The 23,261-nt window shown below is 36.7% G+C and overlaps 1 protein-coding gene across 1 annotated transcript in view; it reads right to left on the bottom strand.

The window, feature by feature from the left end:
• Nucleotides 1–22,696, bottom strand: part of LOC307121811 (mucin-5B-like) — a gene marked incomplete at both ends in the record, with an annotated part of 47,194 nt that extends 24,498 nt beyond the window's left edge. The window contains 21 exons of the mRNA XM_079809570.1: nucleotides 32–136; nucleotides 881–1,019; nucleotides 2,332–2,483; nucleotides 2,649–2,752; nucleotides 2,882–2,919; nucleotides 3,015–3,261; nucleotides 4,956–5,123; nucleotides 5,302–5,436; nucleotides 6,266–6,335; nucleotides 6,957–7,095; nucleotides 7,178–7,295; nucleotides 7,615–7,740; nucleotides 7,868–8,078; nucleotides 8,294–8,379; nucleotides 8,467–8,554; nucleotides 10,242–10,356; nucleotides 11,210–11,462; nucleotides 11,575–11,604; nucleotides 13,459–13,498; nucleotides 22,208–22,322; nucleotides 22,428–22,696. Of these exons, the coding sequence (XP_079665696.1) occupies nucleotides 32–136; nucleotides 881–1,019; nucleotides 2,332–2,483; nucleotides 2,649–2,752; nucleotides 2,882–2,919; nucleotides 3,015–3,261; nucleotides 4,956–5,123; nucleotides 5,302–5,436; nucleotides 6,266–6,335; nucleotides 6,957–7,095; nucleotides 7,178–7,295; nucleotides 7,615–7,740; nucleotides 7,868–8,078; nucleotides 8,294–8,379; nucleotides 8,467–8,554; nucleotides 10,242–10,356; nucleotides 11,210–11,462; nucleotides 11,575–11,604; nucleotides 13,459–13,498; nucleotides 22,208–22,322; nucleotides 22,428–22,696 (2,748 nt within the window). The remainder of the gene's footprint in view (nucleotides 1–31; nucleotides 137–880; nucleotides 1,020–2,331; nucleotides 2,484–2,648; nucleotides 2,753–2,881; nucleotides 2,920–3,014; nucleotides 3,262–4,955; nucleotides 5,124–5,301; nucleotides 5,437–6,265; nucleotides 6,336–6,956; nucleotides 7,096–7,177; nucleotides 7,296–7,614; nucleotides 7,741–7,867; nucleotides 8,079–8,293; nucleotides 8,380–8,466; nucleotides 8,555–10,241; nucleotides 10,357–11,209; nucleotides 11,463–11,574; nucleotides 11,605–13,458; nucleotides 13,499–22,207; nucleotides 22,323–22,427) is intronic.
• Between the last annotated feature and the right edge of the window lie 565 nt (nucleotides 22,697–23,261).

Here is a 23,261-nt window from a genome sequence, read left to right as displayed (position 1 = left end):
ATGCTCAGTTTGATGTATGAAATAACCTTACCCCAAACAAGAGACTGATTGACTTGCAGATAGTGTTGGTGGTCTCACAGACTTTGTTCTCGGCAACAAGGCGGAAGGAGAGAGTCTGGTCCATATTGCAATTATCCTAAAGGGGTTACAGACAGTAACATGTCAGGTTGACACAGATGGGTGACTTCACTAAGCAGTTGCGATACTTTTACAAATTGAAATACATGTTCACTGCATTGTTTGACTTTTTTAATTTATCTTTTTCTAAGAAAATAAGGAAATACTTAAAAAAAATGCTTGTCTTAGAATCGATATTGATAATAAAAAATAACCAGGAACAGTATGGTTTCATAAAATGTAGTTTAATAAAAAGTATGGGACCCACTTTAAATTAGGTGGCCTTAACTACTATGTACTAACATTTTAATTAATAATTTGATACAATGCACTTATTGCGTACATACATGTTTTTACATTGTACTTAAATTTTAAAAAATGACCTGCATGTAATTACATCTGTAATTAATTTCTGTAGTTACATATGTAATTACACAGTTGACACTTCCCTTACACCTAACCCTACCCTTAAACTTACCCATACCACCACACCTGTCCATAACCCTACCCGTATCCCACCTTAATATCAGCAAAAGTGTTTTGCAATACAATTTGAACACAGTAAGTACATTGTACTTATTTTTTGATGTAAGTACATAGTACTTAAGGTCACCTAATATAAAGTGGGGCAAAAGTATGAACAAATGATTTGAATGTAGTGAAGTAAATGTAAGAGTTTCACAAATTAAAAATATAGATACTTGACAAAGGAAAAACGTAGTTACTGTCCACCACTGAGTGACACAGAGAAGGAAAAACATACTTGGGCTATGATGTGTTCGCAGTCTCTGTGGAAGGAGTATATCTTGCCATCAAAAGTCTTGAAATGCCCTTCACCGTAGATGGTACAGGTGCCGTAGCATTTCTTTTCAGTACAAATCCACATCCCGTTTGTGCATGTGCTGAAATATAGAACATATACAAATTATTCCCAAACTATCATCATTATCAGTTTTTAGTTTTTGTCATAAAAGACGTGAGAGCAACTGTAAAACAGGTCTAGCGTTTACATAGAAAAACTATGAAAAAGTAGCGCAGTAGAACGGAAAAATGCGTTCTGTGTAAACGGCCCCTATGGCCGTCTGTCCACTAAAGTCCACACTTTATTTTAAGGTGAGGTAGTTACATTGTACTTACTCAAATAAATACTGAGTAATATTAATTAACTACATGTACTTAATATAAAGTTATGGTAGGGTTTGGTTTAGGGTTAGTTACTTGTAATTATGCATGATTTACTGTTATTACTATAGCAAGTACATGTAGTTAATTAATATTATTTCTACCTCTTGTCCTTTTAACAGTAAAGGGGTTTTCCCGTGTCCTGATCTGGTCCTGACAGTGACAGTGCTCATTTGTCAGTTGCATCTATCCATAACTGCGCCACACAGGGGGTTAATAAAGGCCTTCTGAAGCGAAGCGATGCGTTTGTGTAAGAAAAATATCCATATTTAAAACTTTATAGACTAAAATAACTAACTTCCGGTGGAAAGCCGCACACAATTCGACTTACGGCAAAAGAGTAACTACTGACGCGATGTATAGGAGCATTGCAAGCTTTGACGCCTCTCGCAGATAGGGCTGGGCAACAAACTCAAGCCCCTCTTCTCTTAAATTGAAATCCTCAGCCATTTCTCTTGTTTTAGACTCTAATTCATGAACGGTGTTTTGTTTTGCTCTATACTCTGCGCTTCTGCGTTCATTAATACGAATGCATCAAGGGTTCAAGGGTCAAGGGTTATTCTTTCGCCTTAAATCGATGCGTACGGCAATCCGCCGGAAGTTAGTTATTTTAGTCTATAAAGTTTTAAATATGGATATTTTTCTTACACAAACGCACCACTTTGCTTCAGAAGACCTTTATTAATCCCCCGAAGATTATGGGGCAGTTATATGATGGATAGATGCACTTTTATGGACTTCAAAAACAAAGCAACAATTCAGTGCCATTATAAAGCTTGGAAGAGCCAGGACTTTTTTAATATAACTCCGATTGTATTCGTCTGAAAGAAGAATGTCATGTACACCTAGGATGACTTGAGGGTGAGTAAATCATGGGCTAATTTTCATTTTTGGGCTAACTATCCCTTTAATGTCGAGCCCTGATAAACATCTCTGTTAACTTCTTAGAAAATGCAGTTCAGTGCTTCATGACCCTTTAATAATACACTATAAAAATGGGTTATCTATATGATGATTGGGTGTCTGGCTCACCAGGTGTTACAGTCCTCTTTAGCTGACTCCCCAGGTGAGTATTTGACACCATTATGGACACAGGGGCAGTTTTTCCTCTCCACACACCCATCATTTCCATCAGCTAGAAGGTCATCTGGACACATACACCCTGATTCACACCCTGTGCTCACCTACAGCCAAAACAAATCAAGAAGGACCAGCATTAGTACAATATTATGTTCCCTGCAATATTTGTTATTTAATGTTATAAATGCACCATAAAAATACAAATATATATATTATTATTTTCATCATGTTATTCATGTATTCTCATCCAGCCCTCCATCCTAACTCACACAATTGTTGGGGTCTTGTTTCTCACATGTCCTCTGACACTCCACCCCTTTTTGCCCTTGTTCATAATTTGAGCAGTTGAAGAAGACCATCGGAGCCACGCAGTCTAAAACAACAGGCACATTGACAAGGATTAGAAAACTTGCACACATCATATCAGTGTTGCTGTATCTCAGTGACCTCTCAGACCTCTTTAATCTGGCAGGTAGTACTGCAGAAGACGTGTGTGGCTCACCTTTTCTGGAGCACTGTAATTCACCAAGGTTACAGATGCTGTAATATGAAAGAAACATCAAGAGTTACTGTAGCGTTATCATCAATAATGAATTATGTGTCAATAATAATTTATGTTGAACTACCATTTTTACCATTTAACACCATTATTGTAGATTATTCCGGATGGGTCTACGACTTGGTTCTTATAGTAACAAGGACACTGGTCAGCAGGAACACAGATGTCGGCTTCGTTGAGGTATGTTCCCTCAGAACAGACACAGCCGTCTACAGGTGTGAAGGACCCTTGGCAGGTGTTATCTGGTACACTGAGAGAGCGGCAGGTGCTGCTACAGCTTGTCACGTTGTAGGAGTACTTCATGTTGCCTGGACACTTTGTCACTGTGCACACAGACAAACACACTTTTGACGTCTCTTTTCAGAAGGTGATTCAAACACGCTAAAGTTCCCCTATTATGATTTTTCGAATATTCCCTTTCATGCAGTGTGTAATATACAGTAGCTGCTTGTGTATGTAAACCTTCTGCAAAGTTGTAAAGTCAAAAGTGCACGATAAATAGTTATTGTCTCCCAAAAGAAAGAATCGTCTCTGAACCGCATATCCCACTGCGTGACGGTTCCGTGTCACTAGAAAACACATTTGCATAATATACTGCTTCTCAAATCTCTGAGTTCAACTCGGGATTTGCAAAACATTCGTTCTGGAAAGATGGGTCAGTACGCAGTTTGTTTGGACCAGCTTGCTCCTCAGAATCACAACCTGTAAGTATGAATAATTATTGATGTATATATTTTCTACAGGGTGTTCAAAATACATACACTGAACAAAATTATAGACGCAACACTTTTGTTTTTGCCCCCATTTTTCATGAGCCTATTTCTCTCAAATATTGTTCACAAAACTGTCTAAATCTGTGTTAGTGAGCACTTCTCCTTTGCCGAGATAATCCATCCACCTCACAGGTGTGGCATCTCAAGATGCTGATTATACAGCATGATTATTGCACAGGTGTGTCTTAGGCTGGCCACAATAAAAGGCCAGCTTTGTGAACAATATTTGAGAGAAATATGCCTTTTGTGTGCATAGAAAAAGTCTTAGATCTTTGAGTTCAGCTCATGAAAAATGGGGGCAAAAACAAAAGTGTTGCGTTTATAGTTCAGTTTAGTTTTGTGTTTTATATTGTGTAACTCGCGTTACTACGGTCTTACTGAAATTCTGCTGCTAATCAGCTGTGGGCCACTATTACCTAAAAATGTGTCTATTAATGCAGATTGTCAGTCGTTCTTACTACTTTGAGTAAAGATAAAGGATGGAGCGAGATTTGTTTTACAAACATTTATGTTACATCAGTCATTCACGTTTGTGCTCAGCTAACATATGCCCCGTTATTGATACAGTTCCCACATGTGCACTGCAATAAATTTGAAATATTCACCAGACGAGCCTTTAAAATAGAGGCATTTTAATATAGATTTCAAGCCATACATTAGATTTCATGCCATATATATAAACAAATAAAATAAATACTTCTGAGATTCTCACCACAGGGATCTGAATCCATCCAGCCCTGGAGAATGACTCCTTTGGCAGCACATGCATGTACATAGTTGGACACAGCCGCACACATACACTTCTCAATATCTGCACACTTACACGTGTCATCAACGCACCACTGCAGAGGATTAAGCACAAATTAAGAAAGAGGGCTCTTTAAATGTATATATCTTATACATGTGTCATTTCATTTTATGCAAAAAGACTCACTTTGTAGTAAATCTCAGGACATATTTTTGAATGACATTGGGAAAAGATTCCGTTTGGGTTCGTGAGACGGGAACACCAGTCTATAGCTGTTTTCTCTGGTGAATGAAAACAATAAGAACACTAGATTTTAACCCTGACAAAAATTAATATGTCATTGTCCTCTACTATCCCACCCAAAAAATGTTTTGGTGTATACTACAACACAGCCTTCATCCTATGATTATTCTTATATTCTCTTTTAAAATGTTTACCGGTAATTCCTTTTATCAATGCATGCATGTTGTATTAATGTTTATAAAACAGACATTACCTGTCTCCGAATGCATGCTACAGGGGTTGTCAAATGTGTTTTCAAGATCTAGACAGCTGTATGAGTTTTTCTTCCAAAAGTTGACAAAAGTTGTTGGCGTGCCCTCTGTAATGCCTGATTCTGTTTTAAAATCATCTTTTTGGATGTCATTATAGTTTCCACACAGACCTGAAAAAAACAAGATGTAGAATTAAAAAATAGTTAGACAGACACCTCATAAATTACACTTATTAACTGTGTCTATATGATACATGTTTTTTAACAAGTAATTTCTTAAAATATGGTTGCAGCAGGTGGGGTCATTACAAGCAAAATGACAGAATGATTTGCTGTCTGCTTTACTAACCACTAATTTTCCCTTTCTCTTCAATGCTGGCTACAATATACAACTGCATGACTGGAGCCAACTGGATCTCTAGACGAAGACTCTTCATATCAGCAATAATGAAGGAGGAAGAGGGCTGAAAGATGCTCACAGGACCTGGGACAATGAAATAAGTGGTTAGGGTACAAAACAGAACATCTAGGCAACTGTGCCTTTTGTTAAAGGATTAGTTCACTTCAAAATGAAAATGTCCTGACCCCCATTCTTTTTTTAGTCGAAAAGATAAAACGTTTTTTAAAGGAACCGTGACCTTTCCGATGTGATTGCGCAATCCGTGGTGGGCCATATTTTTTAATGGCTGATCGTTTCGCTAGATAAGACCCTATTCCTCGTCTAGGATCATACAGAGCCTCTGAAGCCCGTCAAAGCCCTTTGAAACTGCTTTGATTTGGACCTTCAACGTTTTGGTTGCCATTGAAGTCTATGATGGGGAGAAAAATCCTGGAATATTTTCCTCAAAAAACTTAATTTCTTTTCGACTGAAGAAAGAAAGACACAAACACCTTGGATGAGATGGGGTGAGTAAAATATCAGTAAAAAAAATTTTTTTTTTTTTTTTTTTTTATGCATTTGGCAGACGCTTTTATCCAAAGCGACTTACAGTGCACTTATTACAGGGACAATCCCCCTGGAGCAACGTGGAGTAAAGTGCCTTGCTCAAGGACACACTGATGGTGACCGCTGGGATAGAACCAGCAACCTTCTGCGTATCAGTTCAGTGGTTAAACCCACTGGACCACCATCTCCAAAATGTTCATTTTGAAGTGAACTAATCCTTTAATGCTGATATATACTAACAGGATATCTACATTTGTAAAAGCAAGGAAAAACCTAGCATTTTCTGAAAAAAAAATGCATTTAATTATGTTTAATTTTATGTTTAACAATCATAATATAGAGCGATCCTTCATTTTGGGAAACCCACCTTCGGTAGCAGGAAGCTTAAATGGGCTGTTTTCATTCCGTATCACATCTCCATTTGAGGAAAAACGAATCTGTTTTATACGTAAAACAACAAAATGAAAACAAAATATGTTTTGTAATTGCATCTTGAAGGATTATGCAATTTTTAGTAAAATAGTGAAGTATGCTGGATGTACTATATGCTGAAAGCAAGTGTGTCATTCTGAACAATATCCGCTGGTGCTTTTAGATGGTTCTCTTAGAAAAAATTATAATTTAATGAAGGAAACATTCAGCAGACATTAAAAATAAGAAAGTTAAACCCAGTTCTTACAGTGGCCCATGGGACGACAAGTGTAACTGAATGTAGACATGTGTCGGTTCGGGCTGGATTTGCCGGATCACACTTTGCCAGATTTCCCACGACAGCAATATCACTGTCATTAGAGTGCTGGAATAAAAAAGGACAGTAAGTACCTTTAAATTATATAGTGTGCATTATATACAGGGGCTTGGCAACCTTATATAGTGTGTATTATATACAGGGGCTTGGCAAACTTAAAAAGTGTGTATTATATACTGGGGCTTGGCAACCTTATATAGTGTGTATTATATACAGGGGCTTGGCAACCCACTTTCCTGATTTTTATATAAACCATGTGAATTTAACCCTGACAGAAAACCTCTGTGGATCATCTGATATCCTGACAGACCTTAGTGAGGATGTATTCACAGTTTCCGCTGAAGGTGAAGCTCTTTCCATCATAAGTGGTGACATGAGATCCTCCCACAACAGAGCAGATTCCGGGACAATCCACGTATGTACAGTTCCAGTGTCCCGCGGCACACACACTGACACAGAAAGCAGCAGTGTTAACATGGGGAGATTCTGTCAAATGGCGGATGTTTGTGTGTTCTGTTATAACTGACTCACCATGTTTTACAAGCTTGTTTGTATGACTCTCCCGATGAGTATATCTTGTCATTGTGCTTGCATTGGCACTCGTTCACAGGAACACAACCATGGTGACCAATGTCATCCTCAACCGTACCTTTACAAATATTGGGTAAAATGGTGTACCATTTTTATTAGGAACTTAATAAATTAAACAGGTCAAATTTTTAAAGAGATTGTTCACCCAAAAATTCAAAAATTCTGTTATATTTTTGGAACAACTTGAGGGTGACTTAATGATGACAGATTTTTCATTTTTGGGTGAGCTGTCCCTTTTAGCTCTATTTGCAGCTGATGTAATACCTGAAGCATGATAAACATATTCTTGCAAGGAGGAGCTTCTTTTGAAAATAGATATATCTAGTGGAAATGCTTAATCTATGTACCGAAATCCTATAATTTCACAAGGTTCTCACCATTAGGGCAGAAACAGCCGTCCACACAGTGTTCTTTACACAGTAGACCTGCGTCCGGAACTGAGCAGGTGTTCTTGCACGGATTTCCACACTCCAGGTATTGCATGTTTAGAGGACATGTCTTTGCTGCACCACAGAACAAATGAAATAGTATATCACAAAATGTATCTTCATTGCTGCTTTGCAAAATTACAATTAACTGTCATTAAACATAATTATTTTGTATTTGTTTATAGCCGTCTATGATACTCACGACAGAGCTGTTCTGTCCTCCATGTTCCTGGTTTTCCTCCAGCATGTGTGCACTGTCGTGAAATCTCCGTCAGCGTGTTGCAGAGACAGTCGTGACTGCCGTTACATCGACACAGGTCGTCCACACAGGCTTTTTCAAATGAGCCCATGTCCATCACATTGTAACAATCACTAAACCCTGGACTGCTGAGATATTGCTGGCAAACGCTTGCCTGGGACATAAAAAAAAAAACACTCTTTAGAATAACATCTCTTTTCCATCTTTTCCATTGATTATATCAGTATCAGTGTTCCAATTAGTAACTGATATAAAACAATAAAAAATTAAATATTTAATGTTTACACTTTATGTCATGAAACTCAGGCACAGCTCCAAAATCTGTTAAAATTATAACTATATAATAACTTTAATTTTGTATCACAATACCTGGTTTTCGCACTGATCATTAGGATTAATCATGATGTCCTCACACAATTCAGATGGAAGGACTTTCCATGCGGCCACATTAAAACCTATACAAATCAAATGTTTAGATATCATATATTAAAATATGATTAGCTTACCGTAATTACTTTTGATTTCATCAAAATGAGGTTTACCATTCTCAAATGAATCATCCATCGTGTTGCCGTTGAAGTTTCCACAAAGTCCACGGGTCTGGCCTCGGTACTTTTCCGGAAGTTCAATCTGGGGAACATCATCAAATACAATTAGTAGATGAATGAGGCCAGGCCTTTTTTGTCCTACTGTGGCACAAGTATAGATAACACTTTATTTCGATAGTCCACTTTAGACATTCAACTACTTTGCAACTACATGTTTGGTCAACTCTCAGTCATTAGTATGGAAAGCTGTTTGACTTTTATTGATTCACAGGATTTTAATTCTTGATATCAACAATTTAATTTCAAATAGTAAAAACTCTAATTCTTGATATCAGTAATTGTATTTTCACTGGTGAAATGTCACCATATATAGGCTGCCATTCAAATTCAATTCAAGTCAATTCTTGACAACAATTAGCATGTCTGATATCAAGAATTCAATTCCCGATATCAATATAATTTCAGATATTGTTAGCCTCATAGCATAATTGCCCAGATCATATTTGGCCAAAAAAGACTTAGGCAATTATGCTATGAGGCTAACGATATCTAAAATTCTTTTATCTAAATTATCTAAAAAGCTTTCTTACTAGTAACAATCATATTCATAATATCAGAAATTAACATTGTCACTAGTGGCAATTGAATTCTTGATCCCAAAAAATGAAAATTTTTACTAGTAGGAATTAAATTTTTGATATCAAGAATTGAATTTGAATGGTAGCCTATGGTGACATTTCACTAGTGAAAATACAATTACTGATATCAAGAATTTGAGTTTTTGCTATTATTTTTTTCCATACTATGGAAGTCATTGAAGCTTAAAATATCAAAATATCTTCTTTTGTGTTCAGTAGAAGAAACTCATACATGTTTGGAACAACTTGAGGGTGAGTAAATGATGATGGTTGAACTATCCCTTTTAGCTCTATTTGCAGCTGATGTAATACTTGAAGCTAGCCTGGATGCCAGTCGAACTTAGCCCCGCCCACAACATTTGAGGCCGGGAAGTTCGGTCTGGACTTGATCCGTTGCGGAGCAACTATGCTGGAACCTGAGCTGTTCGGACCAATCAAATTGTCAGGGCGGGCTTTATACGATGATGGACAGATGATCAACAGTAACGTAAACATCCACGTCACCAAAGAGCGCTTGGGTTGAATTCGTTCTAATCCTAAACGGAGAACTTGTTTGTGTATGCATTCACCTTTACTATTTCTCTCAAAAATGATGATTGTGTTAGTAAGTACTCCATGTATCCTTAAATTATTTTTAAAACACCGGCAAAGATCATTTACACTCTAGATGAATGAGGTCAGGCCTTATTTGTCTTAATGTGTCACAAGTATCATCAAAAATGACAATTTTTACTAGTAGAAATTCAAGTGTTGATATCAAGAATTGAATTCTTGATGGAAGTCTATGGTGACATTTCATTTATGAAAATACAATTACTGATATCAAGAATTCAAATCCTGTGAATGAATAAAAGTCAAAACGGCTTACCATACATTAGATGCTAACACTTTATTTTGTTGCTCCCCCAACAGACATTGACTTATACATTTCAAGTACATGTCAACTTATTCTACTAACCCTAATCATAAAAGTCTACTAATACTCTAATGAGAGCTAGTTGACATGCAGTTGTAAAGTTTCTTATTTTATTAGTTAGTAGAATGTCTAAAGTGGAATATGGAAATGAAGTGTAACCCAAATATAATACTAAATACAGTACCCGGAGCCATATGAACAGAGAAATAGCATACCAATAAAGATTGGTCCTTCTCCCAAAAGACAGTCACTCCATGTTTGTTAGAAATCTTAACATTTGATGTGCTCAGCTCGACTGAAATTCCATTCTCATAGGTTGAATTATACACCCTGTTACAGTAAGAACAAAAAATCATTCATCAAAAAAATTAAATCTATGTTCTAAGTGCTTGATCACTTGGAATCCACTATGGAGTTGATTTTTTATTTTATTTAAACCTTTACGAAAGAGTTTAATGCAGCATTCTATATGTATATAGGTGTTTGGGTTGTTTTAAATATTTTTAAATATAATGAAAATATCATAGAATTGTTTGTGGTGGGGTAAATTAAACGCGATATGCGGTGACGTCACATTCGTGTTGCATTGTGGTATATGAAGCTGCCTGAAGTATACACATGAAGTAGACTCGCTCCCTCTGTCAAAATCGAGAGAGCGAGGGTCTGTCCATATAAACTTCCCTCGTCCACTTCACGAAGTGGAACGCACTTCAAAATGGCGGCAGGGATTGCCCTGAGGGGAAGTGCTTAGGGAAGTTCGCAAGTACTTGTCTAAAAGTGGAGTGGAACACAGCCTAGTAGAAAAGAAACATGGAAGACAAGGCCAGTCTTCCTTGGTATATCAACCAATCATCAAAGAGACGTAAATTACATTATATTAGTTTGAACTGGCTACAGCAATCAGCTTCACTAAACGGCTGAACGTGCTCTTTTAACACTGACCCTTAAAAAGACAGAAGGATGAATTTTTGTATTAAGGATGAAGTAAAAGGCTAGGTGAGTGAAATTATATTTATATTGTCTTGCTATATATATGTTGTTTTCTTAAAATTTACTGTCTAATAGTGACCAAAAAAAGCTATTTTAAAGCTGTTAGAAAAACAAAACAGCCGCCAATGCTTATAATACAAGATGTTTAGATGCGGTCTTAAGTTTAGTAGTAAAAAACTAAACAAAAACTCACACTTTGTTGTCCATGATGATGTCGTTGTTGGTGAGTTCGATGTCTGTCCCCTGCAGATTTATTTTGATTTTGTTGAAGGTGACTGATTCATTTATCTTTCTTTGCATTTTTATGTAAAAGTCAGAATTATCCAACCCAGCCAGAATGTAGTCACACGTGTCTGGCACTTGAAAGAAATAACCATCAAATGTTTTGAAGTGGAAATTTCCCCATGTGCTGCAGATCATGGACTGATGATCAGGATTTGGTTCAACTGAAGCAGGAGAGAAAGTTTATAAATGTGTGATCTATACTGAATACTAAACCGACAATGAAAAGGACGTTTCAGTGATTTTGAAAAAAAGAAGAAGGACTGCATACTGTACCTTCAGTTACGATTCTCAGGTCAGGGAACGCTAAAAATAGAAGACACGGAGAAACATCATTAAGCTGTTTGAATTGTACACACACACATTTTATCATTTTAATTAATTGTAAAATCAATGCAATCAGTACTGGGGCTAAAATAATTATTTGATTAATTATGTTGGTTGAAATTAATAAATTATAACTTTATAAATATTGTATATTTTGGAATCACTGGTAGTCCCTTTTCCTGGTTTAGATCCTACCTATCAGGTCAAACTCAGTTTGTTAAAACTGAAAGTTTTAGATCACGGACCTCTCAGATTAATACTAGTGTGCCTCAAGGCTCAGTTTTGGGCCCTCTTCTATTATTATTACTTATGCCTATAGATAATATTATCATAAATTCTATATACATTTCCATTGTTATGCTGATGACACCCAGCTATTTGTCTTATATAACTCAACACTACCACCTTCCTCTCTTAAAACCCATCTTTTTAGAACTTTTTTTGTTCGTTTAGTTTTATATTGTTTTTTAATATATTGCTTATGTATTTTATTGTACTTGTAAGGTGTCCTTGATTGTCTTAAAAGTCGCCCATAAATAAAATGTATTATTATTTTTATTATTATTTACACACACATTGAATCAAATGAATGTGGAATGAACATAAAGGAAGTATATTTTAAATATTTGTTTGATGTTTTGTAACTTTTTTATATTCTTTTATTGTCTCTCTTGATAACAGAAATTAATGCGTTAACTCCATGAATTAATTAACAGAAATTAATGCGTTAATTTCCCCTACTACAATTACTTAATTAAAAATGTACATAAAAATTCCTCTATTTAGTGCATATAATACATTACACATGAAATGACGAAATGAAATATTTACCAGTTACTGTTTGGTCCATTGAATCTGTTATGGCTTCTGCATAATCTTCCATAAAACCTTAAAAGACAGATACATATTTAACATTGTGCATTGTAAAATGACAATAAAATTGACTTTGAGCTGTCTGTCAGCACTTGTCCTTTTATAGTGAGTTTTAGCTTTCTTTGGAAGAATGTAGTTTGTGATCGGAAGGTGGAACCCCTCAAATAAATATTTAAGGTCCTATAGCTTTGTTTGAGATGCAAACCTGCGTGGTGATACTCACTTTGTCACAGAGAACTCCATGAATTAATTAACAGAAATTAATGCGTTAATTTCCCCTACTACAATTACTTAATTAAAAATGTACATAAAAATTCCTCTATTTAGTGCATATAATACATTACACATGAAATGACGAAATGAAATATTTACCAGTTACTGTTTGGTCCATTGAATCTGTTATGGCTTCTGCATAATCTTCCATAAAACCTTAAAAGACAGATACATATTTAACATTGTGCATTGTAAAATGAGAATAAAATTGATTAGAGTCAGCTAACCTGCTTGTATGGACTGCAGCCCGACCAGTAGGATGACCCATCTCAGCATCCACATCTGGGACATCCTCACAGTCCCCATAGAGACAACATCCATCCTCAAGAGCTAAAGTGAGCTGTCTGTCAGCACTTGTCCTTTTATAGTGAGTTTTAGCTTTCTTTGGAAGAATGTAGTTTGTGATCGGAAGGTGGAACCCCTCAAATAAATATTTAAGGTCCTATAGCTTTGTTTGAGATGCAAACCTGGGTGGTGATACTCACTTTGTCACAGAGAACTCCATGAATTAATCTCAAACCAAACAAGGATGTGAATGCAAGTTTTCTAGAAAAGTTGCACAGTCTATTTGCATTTACATTTACAGTACATGACACAACAACAGTTATTTTGTGTATTTTTTCACACACAATGTAAAGACTTTCACAAATGAAAATAGTTCCAAATAAAGCCGAAAGCAGGATTAACCATTGCATGTCACAGAACAACGTACAAACTGGCATCCTGCCTGGAACACCACAAAAACAGGCAAGCGAAATGATCCATATACTTCTTTATATATTTATATATATATATTTTATGTTAACCACTTATTTTTAAGTCTACAGTTTATCTCACTAATCACATCCACTTATTTTATATTTTTATATTTTTATTTTTATATTTTTATTTTTATCTTATTTCCTATTTTTATCTTTTACTTGATTTATTTATAATTCTACGTATGTTAATACTTTTTATTCTAATTTTATTCTATTTCTATTTCAATTCTATTGTAACTGTTATTTGTTATTTGCACTGTCCATGGAGCGGACCTGTTTACATTTCACTGCCAGTTGTATATTGTGTATATAACTGTGTATGTGACAAATAAAACTCTTGAATCTTGAATCTTGAATCTTGATACAAAAATGCCCCAGCGCTGCTGGACTCTTGCAATGCTGTTCAGCCAATCAAATTAGAGGACTGGAACTAACTGTTGTCTAACAATAAATAAAGTCAGCATGCACTGGTCTAAAACAGTGCATCAGCAATAATGTATGACCTTAAATGCCATTTCCAATGGCGCACACATAGAAATACAGAATTTCCTGCTTTGAAAAATATTGGTTGGACACCAGTGTTGTAGTCAAGACCACCTAAACCAAGACCAAGACTTTGAGGGGTTGAGACCAAAACATGACAAGACCAGCACTCATCAAATTCATTTAAAAAATCTACATTTACTGCCTGAGAAATCTTATATTTGATCAATAAATACAATTAGAAATATAGCTGCGCGCAGCAATTATCGGGGTTCAAACGGTTTAAGGCCTTTAAGTGCATATGCATAAAAAGATATTATGTTTTATTTAGAACGCATGTGACCACTTAAATCATAGAAGTAAAAGGCCATTTACAGCCAATTCAAGTAAGTTATCATAAAGGAAATATATAGTTTTTAAAGCTTTTTAACAGCTATAGCACTACCTATGGTCCAATCTCCATTGCATGCTTCTTCAGAACCATATGTCACATGTGCTCACCTTTTTTCGTGAAGTTCCGAGATTTCGATTAGAAGTTATAGGCTGTTTTATGCACATGGCCACACCCATTCTATAAACTAGTCTATAGATCCTTTTCACAGACTGTGATGACACATTTTAACAGTCATCAATATCGTAAATCCTGCAACGTTTTTTGTATTTTCATTTTTTTTTTTATGTACATACATTTCTAACAATAATACTTTGTATTATATCACTTTTGCATCAAATTACAAAAAACAAGTTACCGCTGCTGTGAGGGTGTTTCTAATACAGCGTCTATGTAAGTGATGGTAAAAATTTACATATTTTTCTCTTTTGACTGCCATTATCAATCTCACTCTATTTTTTCCCTATTTTTGAAAGTTCTGAAATCACTATTGTGGAGTTTTTCTTTTGCTATTTGAGCAAATGGGGACACAAAAAAAAATATATTTAATGTATACTCTCATTCACCGCTATAAAAGTTAACCCAACTATGACGACTTCCGCTCTGAGAAACCCGGAAATGTGAAAAGGGTCTATTATACCCATCCAAATGCAAAAGTTCAAAATTGTTTTGATAATTATTGATTTAGAGTTGTAGTGAATTGTACTGCATTAGTTTTATTCAGACTGAGTGAAAAACCTTGGACTAATTCATAAAAATTATTTACATAAATGTGGAAATTTAATGAACGATTCGATGGACGGCGGCAAAGTTGTTCAGAATGAGGAGTTCTACCATGCGGTATGAATGTCGTGGGTGTGTGCGCAAAATTGCAAGATACACAATCCATTACGCGGCCTCCGTTAACCTTGTCTTATAGCTGCTCAAACTTCATTGGCGGATGGCGGACACATTTTTTGAGATACATCATTGTCCACAGAGACAACCATGGCACCTTGGACAAAGATACTGCACGCCAATTTTCAAGTCAATCGGACTAACGGTGAAGTAGTTATAGCCATTTTCCTGTTTTTTTCCCCCTGTCATAGTGCCACCAAGTGACTAGTCACTGTGTCCTTTTTCCCGCAACCACAGAATGAGCTCTTACATAGGTGTGTTGAGTTTGGTGAAAATATCTCATTCCGTTCACAAATTAGCGAGTTCAGTAAAAGTGGCTCCTTTTAGGCTCCCTAAATGTTTTGGCGGCCCTTAGGGACCGTGAACCAAACTTTTTTTTGCTAGCTATTGACAATCAGACTCCTCTATATAGTGATTATTAGGCTAAGCGCTTGAACCCCTAATAACAAGACACTATATACAGCTGTTACCAATTAAATTAAATCTTTAACAAAATTCATCTTTGCACTGCAGAGGCGGCACAGAAGATGCATCTGAATTGGTACAATTACAACTACACATTTTTTGACACAATACTCAGTAACAAAAGAGATTAGAAATTAGAAATAAGTTACTGACTGCATTTGAAGCAGGAAGTTTTACATCCAACCACAATGATCGAAACAAATCAATCAGACAGTGCACAATCAAAAAAGAAAGGTCTTGAGACCAAGGCCAGTCTTGAGTCCTACAACACTATTTGTAACTTTTAATCAAATCCATTTACTAAACTTGATCATATATGTAATTTATAACTGAGATCCCAGGCCTACGTCACTCTATGGTCCTAATGCTTTTCTATTGAATTGTTTGCAAAGCATTGCGTGCAAAGAAACAGTATTTAAGAGATGCGTGTTATTACCAGAGACCTTGGATGTCTCAAGGCAGTAACAAATATTACATTAAATGTATTTACACAGAGACAGTATTCAACCATATACACAAAGTGGTCCACCACCCAAAAGACAACCTGTTCATGTTTGTTAGAGAGCAATTGTAATTTCAGACTTGTAGGATGCATTCATTAAAGAAATCCTGTCAGACCTGATATGTTACAAATAAATAATTGTTTTCATGATTAATGTCTTTAATTTACTGATAAACAGAGTCAACATGCCAACAAATTACATTCCTGACCTGTCAGTACTGAAGACTATTGTTATTTACTAAAAGAGCAAAAATTGTTTTGTTACTGTAATGACAAAAAGTATTTGTACACCTATTAATTTGTATTAGCGGACAAACTGTCACATGGCTAATCAAAATAGGACCATTAGATCATTTCAGCAAGGTTAATTGTGCACTCAAAGTTTTATGTGCTTTGGGATCTTAAAGGGCTGTTCACCCAAAAATGAAAATGTCATAATTTACTCGTTGTTCCAAACCTGTATGAGTTTCTTTCTTCTGTTGAACACAAAAGAAGATATTTTAAACAAAATGTTGGTAACCAGACAGTTGACGGTAGCCATTGACTTCCATAGTAGTTTATTTTTCTCCAACTATGGAAGTCAATGGCTAATACTGTCAACTGTCTGGAGCAATGTTCCCTCTAATTTCTTTTCTCGCTGATCAAAACTTTTCTCTATTGGGCGGACATTTTGGTCACCTGAGCAAAAACATTATTTATACCAGACCTGTACAGCATACATAAACACACACAAAAAGAGGTTTCATCATGCAGTTATAACTTTTAACTTGAATGTGCCATTTCTATTGTATTTAACCCTTGATGTAACTTAGTGATATACTAAGTTAATTCAGAAGTCCCTAAATTAAGCACATTTTAATTTGACTGAGATGTTTTTTTTTACATTGCTGTTTTCTTTACCAAGAAATACTATTAAAAATCTCCCCCAAAACAGTTAAATTCTTAATATAATATGAAAAAAAAATTAAGCAGTTACACTGAGATTGTTTTTATTGGCGACAAGCAGCATTAAACCATCAAACTTAAATGTTTGTTTATTTCTTATGAATTTCCAAGATTTTCTTTTTAATTTTTTTAACATCATTTTTTTTTTTTTTTATTGGCATGGATCCCATAAACAATCCCCTTGTGAGATCAATTCTTTATTAGGCTTAGACTACAATATAATATAATTATTAACAGCCTATAATATAATATACAAACTAATTAAATTTATATATTATATCAGTTTAAATGCTTCAATTTGTTTAAAAAAAAGTAGATATTTAAAAAAAAAAATAGATCTAATAGCTAAATATGTTCAAGGGAACATGTGAACTCTTTTATCTAAACATCCCTGAAACCCAAAACACACACATTTAAACTGACGTGTGTTACTTTGGTGTTTAGAGTTTGCACGCTACACTTGTGGTGGGTGTGTAACTGTTAATGTCTGTTCTGTTACCGTGCTGTGCCCATCATTATTTCCTCCACGTTTTCACGTCGCCTCCCATATTGAGATTTGGACCGCAAACACGACTCACTGCTGCTCACACGTGACATAATTCTCTCTATGAAACCTGTAAACCGCCTTCACCGGTTCTAACACTGTAGCGATACTAACTCTATAGCGGTTGAACAGAGCACTGCAATTATTTCTCATTTAAACTACAATCAAATGGATTCTTCCCTCATTTTGCGTCTGCCGTCTACGCTGCATTTTATTCTTTCTGCGCGGCCGCACACGTGCGCAGCTTAGAGGGAACATTGGTCTGGAGTCTCTGGACGGATCATTGGCTGAACGTCTGATGCATAGACTGTAAAAAAAGGTCTGATGCATATGGCACACTAAAGTGGAAACACTTTAGGAGTTTCGAAGTCGTCATCTGGTTGAATTCTACAGGATTTTCGGGAGACGTGTGTGTTGCGTTCCTTAATGGTCCGCCTGGAAACAAAGATGCTGTTATGCCAAAGCCCCTCATGGAAAAAGAATGCTGTCATGTTTACTGACAACTGACAATGAGAGCTTATCAAGATCAACTAAACACTGGATTTTCAAAAGTAGTATGTAGAAGTATGTAAAGTTTGCGGCATAGAGCCTTTAAAGGGATGATGAATTGAGAAATCAACTTTCCCTTGAGCCTTTGATATGAAAGTTCATCGTGATATAAGAATATCCTGTAAGTTTCGGAGCTGAAAACTCCCTTGTTAGTCAAACGATCAATCTCAGAATATGTCGACCCTTGGCGTCATTGTGTGGTGAAGCACCGCCTCAACAGATAAATATGTACGCCTGATTCTATAGCCCCACCCACCGATTTGTGAAGCTAAACTGATTGCACTACCGAGCAATAAACATGCCGAAGAGAGTAATATATTGCGCTGTGCCTGGTTGTGGAAGAACACAGTCGCTGCATAAGCTTCCTTCGGATTATAATATTAGGAATGTGTGGTTGAATTTGTTTCCTGCTCTCGTGCGTAAAACATTGCGCGTTTGTTCGCTTCATTTCACCGCGGAATCGTTTGTAAACAACACACAGGTCGAGACTGGATTTGCAGTCATATTGAGCTTAAAACACGATGCTGTGCCTTCTATATTGGATCCGACAGGAATGGTGCAACACACTTATGTGAGTAAAACATGTTTTTATATGTGATAGTATTGCATTGTTACAGATCGTATTGATTATGTGTACGTGTCTAACTGAACATAGCTTAGCACGCTGTCACAGGCTTTATTTGAGGTGTTATTGGTTCATTCGTGATCAGACCTGGACTTGTAACGTTATGGGCCAGGGCAAAGCCCAACGTCCTGGGGCTATGTGCTTTCCAGACGGGCAACCAAAACGTAAGCCTGGCCTGCCGATGGGCTATCTTAAATAGTGGAATAACATTCCTTTCTTGATGTGCGTTGTTCACTCTCTTGACTTGATCTTTTATTGATTCTATTGATTCTTGATTCTTGTCTCAAACTTTTAAGTTGGCTATTATTAAACCACTTATTAAAAAACCGCAACTTGATCCTACAGATTTAGTCAATTATAGACCAATCTCAAATCTACCCTTTCTGTCAAAAATACTTGAAAAGGCAGTGTCTTCACAATTATGTTCCTTTTTAGAAAGAAATGGTATCTGTGAGGATTTCCAGTCAGGATTTAGACCGTATCATAGCACTGAGACTGCTCTCATCAGAGTTACAAATGATTTACTCTTATCATCCGATCGTGGCTGTATTTCTCTATTAGTGTTACTCGATCTTAGCGCTGCATTTGATACTATCGACCACAACATTCCTTTGAATAGACTCGAAAATTATGTAGGTATTAGTGGAATTGCATTATCATGGTTTAAATCATACCTATGCGACCGTTATCAGTTTGTAGTAGTAAATGAAGATATGTCACACCGATCGCAAGTTCAGTATGGAGTACCACAAGGCTCAGTGCTAGGACCGCTACTCTTCACTCTGTACATGCTACCACTGGGAGATATCATTAGGAAGCATGGCGTTAGTTTTCATTGTTATGCTGAAGATACTCAGCTCTATATTTCTTCACGCCCTGAAGAAACTTACCAATTCACAAGATTAACGGAATGCATAGCTGATATAAAACATTGGATGACCGGTAATTTCTTGCAACTCAATTCAGAAAAAAATGAATTTTTAATTATTGGACAAAAAAGCTCCACAAGTAGTAACCTAGAATACTGTCTAACACTTGATGGCTGTTCTGTCAAGTCCTCGTCGTCAGTGAGGAACCTGGGTGTGCTCTTTGATACCAAGCTTTCGTTTGAAAGCCACGTTTCTAGCATCTGTAAAACTGCTTTCTACCATCTTAAAAATATATCTAAATTACGGCACATGCTCTCAATGCAAAATGCTGAACAGTTAGTTCATGCGTTCATGACGTCAAGGTTAGATTATTGTAATGCTCTACTGGGTGGTTGCCCTGCTCGCTTAATAAATAAACTCCAGCTGGTCCAAAACGCAGCAGCTCGAGTTCTTACTAGAACCAGGAAGTATGACCATATTAGCCCAGTTCTGTCAACACTGCACTGGCTGCCTATTAAACATTGCATACATTTTAAAATCTTACTTATTACTTACAAAGCACTAAATGGTCTAGCTCCCCAATACTTGAGCGAGCTCTTAACATATTATACTCCATCACGTCTACTGCGGTCTCAAAACTCTGGCCAGTTGATCATACCGAGAATATCCAAATCAACTGCAGGCGGTCGATCCTTTTCCTATTTAGCACCTAAACTCTGGAACAGTCTTCCTAACATTGTTCGGGAAGCAGACACACTCTGTCAGTTTAAATCTAGACTAAAAACACATCTCTTTACTGTGGCATACACATAAAATCACTTTTTCAATGAAATGATTGTTAGGCTGCATTAACTAGGTCAGCCGGAACCGGGAACACTTCCCATAACACCTGATGTACTCGTGACATCATCAGAAGAATGGCATCTACGCTAATGATAGTCTCTCTGTTTTATCCCGAGGTTTACTGCAGTCAGCCGGATCCAGGCCGTATCCAGTTCAGATGGTGGACCTGCGCCCAGAGAAGACCAACACAGGCCCCCGAAGTGTCTGAGAGACCGTGATTAGACGCCCCCTGCAACTGCCACATCGACACGGCATCTCAATAAACCCGTCTCCGGCGTGTTGACTCAGATTGTTCGAATATTACAATTAAATAATACTTAAATCGATATGTCATCCTCAATAAACCCGTCTCCAGCGTGTTGCCTCCGATCATTCGAATATTGCACTTTAATAATTATTTATTCAACATCATCCTCAATAAACCCGTCTCCAGCATGTTGCCCCCGGTCCCTCGAATATTCTGATCTATTATGACCTCCGAGCTGTAAAGCTTCCAGAATAATAATAATAATACGCTGTTTGTTAATTGGCCAGAGGAGAACTGGCACCCCGACTGAGCCTGGTTTCTCCCAAGGTTTATTTTTCTCCATTAGGTCACCTAATGGGGTTTTGGTTTCCTTGCCACTGTTGCCTCTGGCTTGGCGTGCTCAGTTGGGGACATTATTATTTAGATTTATTTCGATGTTTAGTTGAAAAATTTAAACTAAATTAACCATTTAAACTAAATTACTGATCGAATTATTGATCTAACGCCCACACTGTCACTGTATGATACTTGAAATGTTTCCAGAATAGCTATACAGCTGATTAAAATTATGCTGCATTATTTTCCTGTTTAACACTGTAAAGCTGCTTTGAAACAATCTACATTGTTAAAAGCGCTATATAAATAAAGTTGACTTGACTTGACTTGACTTGACTTGATATTTGAAGGGCACGCACGTGTGTCTGTGTGTACGGTTCGCGGTTATATTCACAGATCGGGCGGGCCAAGTAATAAAAAAATAACATTCCAATCAATCGCGGGTGGATGAGAGATAAGTCATTATGTTTGTTTGATAAAGACCTTTTGCAAGCCCTGTGAGCGAATCATTCCGGTTGCCGTTTTCCCACGCGCTTTCAAAACAGACCCCCATGTACTGACAGGGAATATCTATGGTTTTACCACCGGACATTGATGTTACATTTTTACACAACTAATGCGGAACAAAACAGTTCTTTTTAGAACTAGCACTAGCAGTGTGGTCCAATTCACAAACAAATAATACTTTTAAGCAGGCTCTTTTTAATGAATTAAAAATATTCAGCGTAGGCAGTGTATGAATGGTTCAAAATACACTCAAGTTACAGATTTGAATCAGTCTGACGAATCATTTCACTGAATGACATCTCCATCTGAGCAGATCAACATCTAACTCAACTGTTGTCCATCTGGAAATGAAGCAAGTTTGGTGTATTTTAGGTTTGTGAAACTTAAATCAACTGATATTATCCATATGAAAACTCAATGAAAAATTAGTTGTTTTGAGCTCATGATGAGCCACTATAGCCTTTTCTCTTACCATGTCTGCATCCTCTTTGTTCCATGTGACTGTGATGCCCATTTTGGAATAGAGCCTGGTGTAAATTGTGTTTTCTTCCACAAGGATCCCTGAGACATGCATGGGCAGTGTTACTCTGAATATGAGAGAAGATTCAAATGAAAAACTGACCAGAACACATTTAAACCCTTTTAAAGATGTGGGAGCAAATAAACAGCAGTTGGGTCCCCCAGATTCTTACCTTTCTCCATTGATCATGACTTGTTTCTCGGTCATCTCAACGGCGATGTCATTGATACTAACTGACACCCTGCTGATCTTCGGGCCGTTGGTGTTTTCTGTTCTCTTCACGTGAACCGAGAACTGCCGAATGAGGCTTTGGCAGTCAGACACCAGGTTATACTCGCACATGCCTGGGAACTGATAAACATCCCCATCGAATGTCTTGAAGTGGACGTTTCCCCACATGCTGCAGACACTGTTGACATGGTTACTGGAAGTACATGTCATGGAAGTTTTGCAATTCAAAGAAATGTGACAAATTTTACTCACATTTTTTGATAAATTAGAGTATTTTTTATTAATTAGTAAGTGATGTTTATACTCAAATTCTAATACATATAACATTTCAAATATTGAAAATCTTAGTATACTGATTGTACATAAAAGAAGAACCATTAAATACACTAATTAAAAGACGAACCATTTCAAAGTAGGATTTTGATGAAGTAGAAGAAGTAGAAGTAGTACGCAGACTGCAGATGTTCTCCACTCCATGATGTGGAGGTGAGAGAGGTCTACAGGTAGAGCTTCAGTACTGTTGGATTTCTTTTTCATATCCCCTTTTGTATAATTTCTCATTCACCTTTCTCTCCCCACCCTGCAGGGAGGGTCTGCCAGCCTTCATATGTCACAGGGGAAAACGCTGACCTGGTATTACAAAAGTCCAGTGGTTGTGTGTGTGTGTGTGTGTGTGTGTGTGTGTGTGTGTGTGTGTGTGTGTGTGTGTGTGTGTGTGTGTGTGTGTGTGTGTGTGTGTGTGTGTGTGTGTGTGTGTGTGTTCAGGAATATGTGG

This window comes from Gobio gobio, assembly GCF_949357685.1.
Source record: "Gobio gobio genome assembly, chromosome: 25".
Taxonomy (NCBI): Eukaryota; Metazoa; Chordata; class Actinopteri; order Cypriniformes; family Gobionidae; genus Gobio; species Gobio gobio.
Note: the sequence above shows the minus strand (reverse complement) of the source record. Positions and strands in the feature narration are given on the sequence as shown.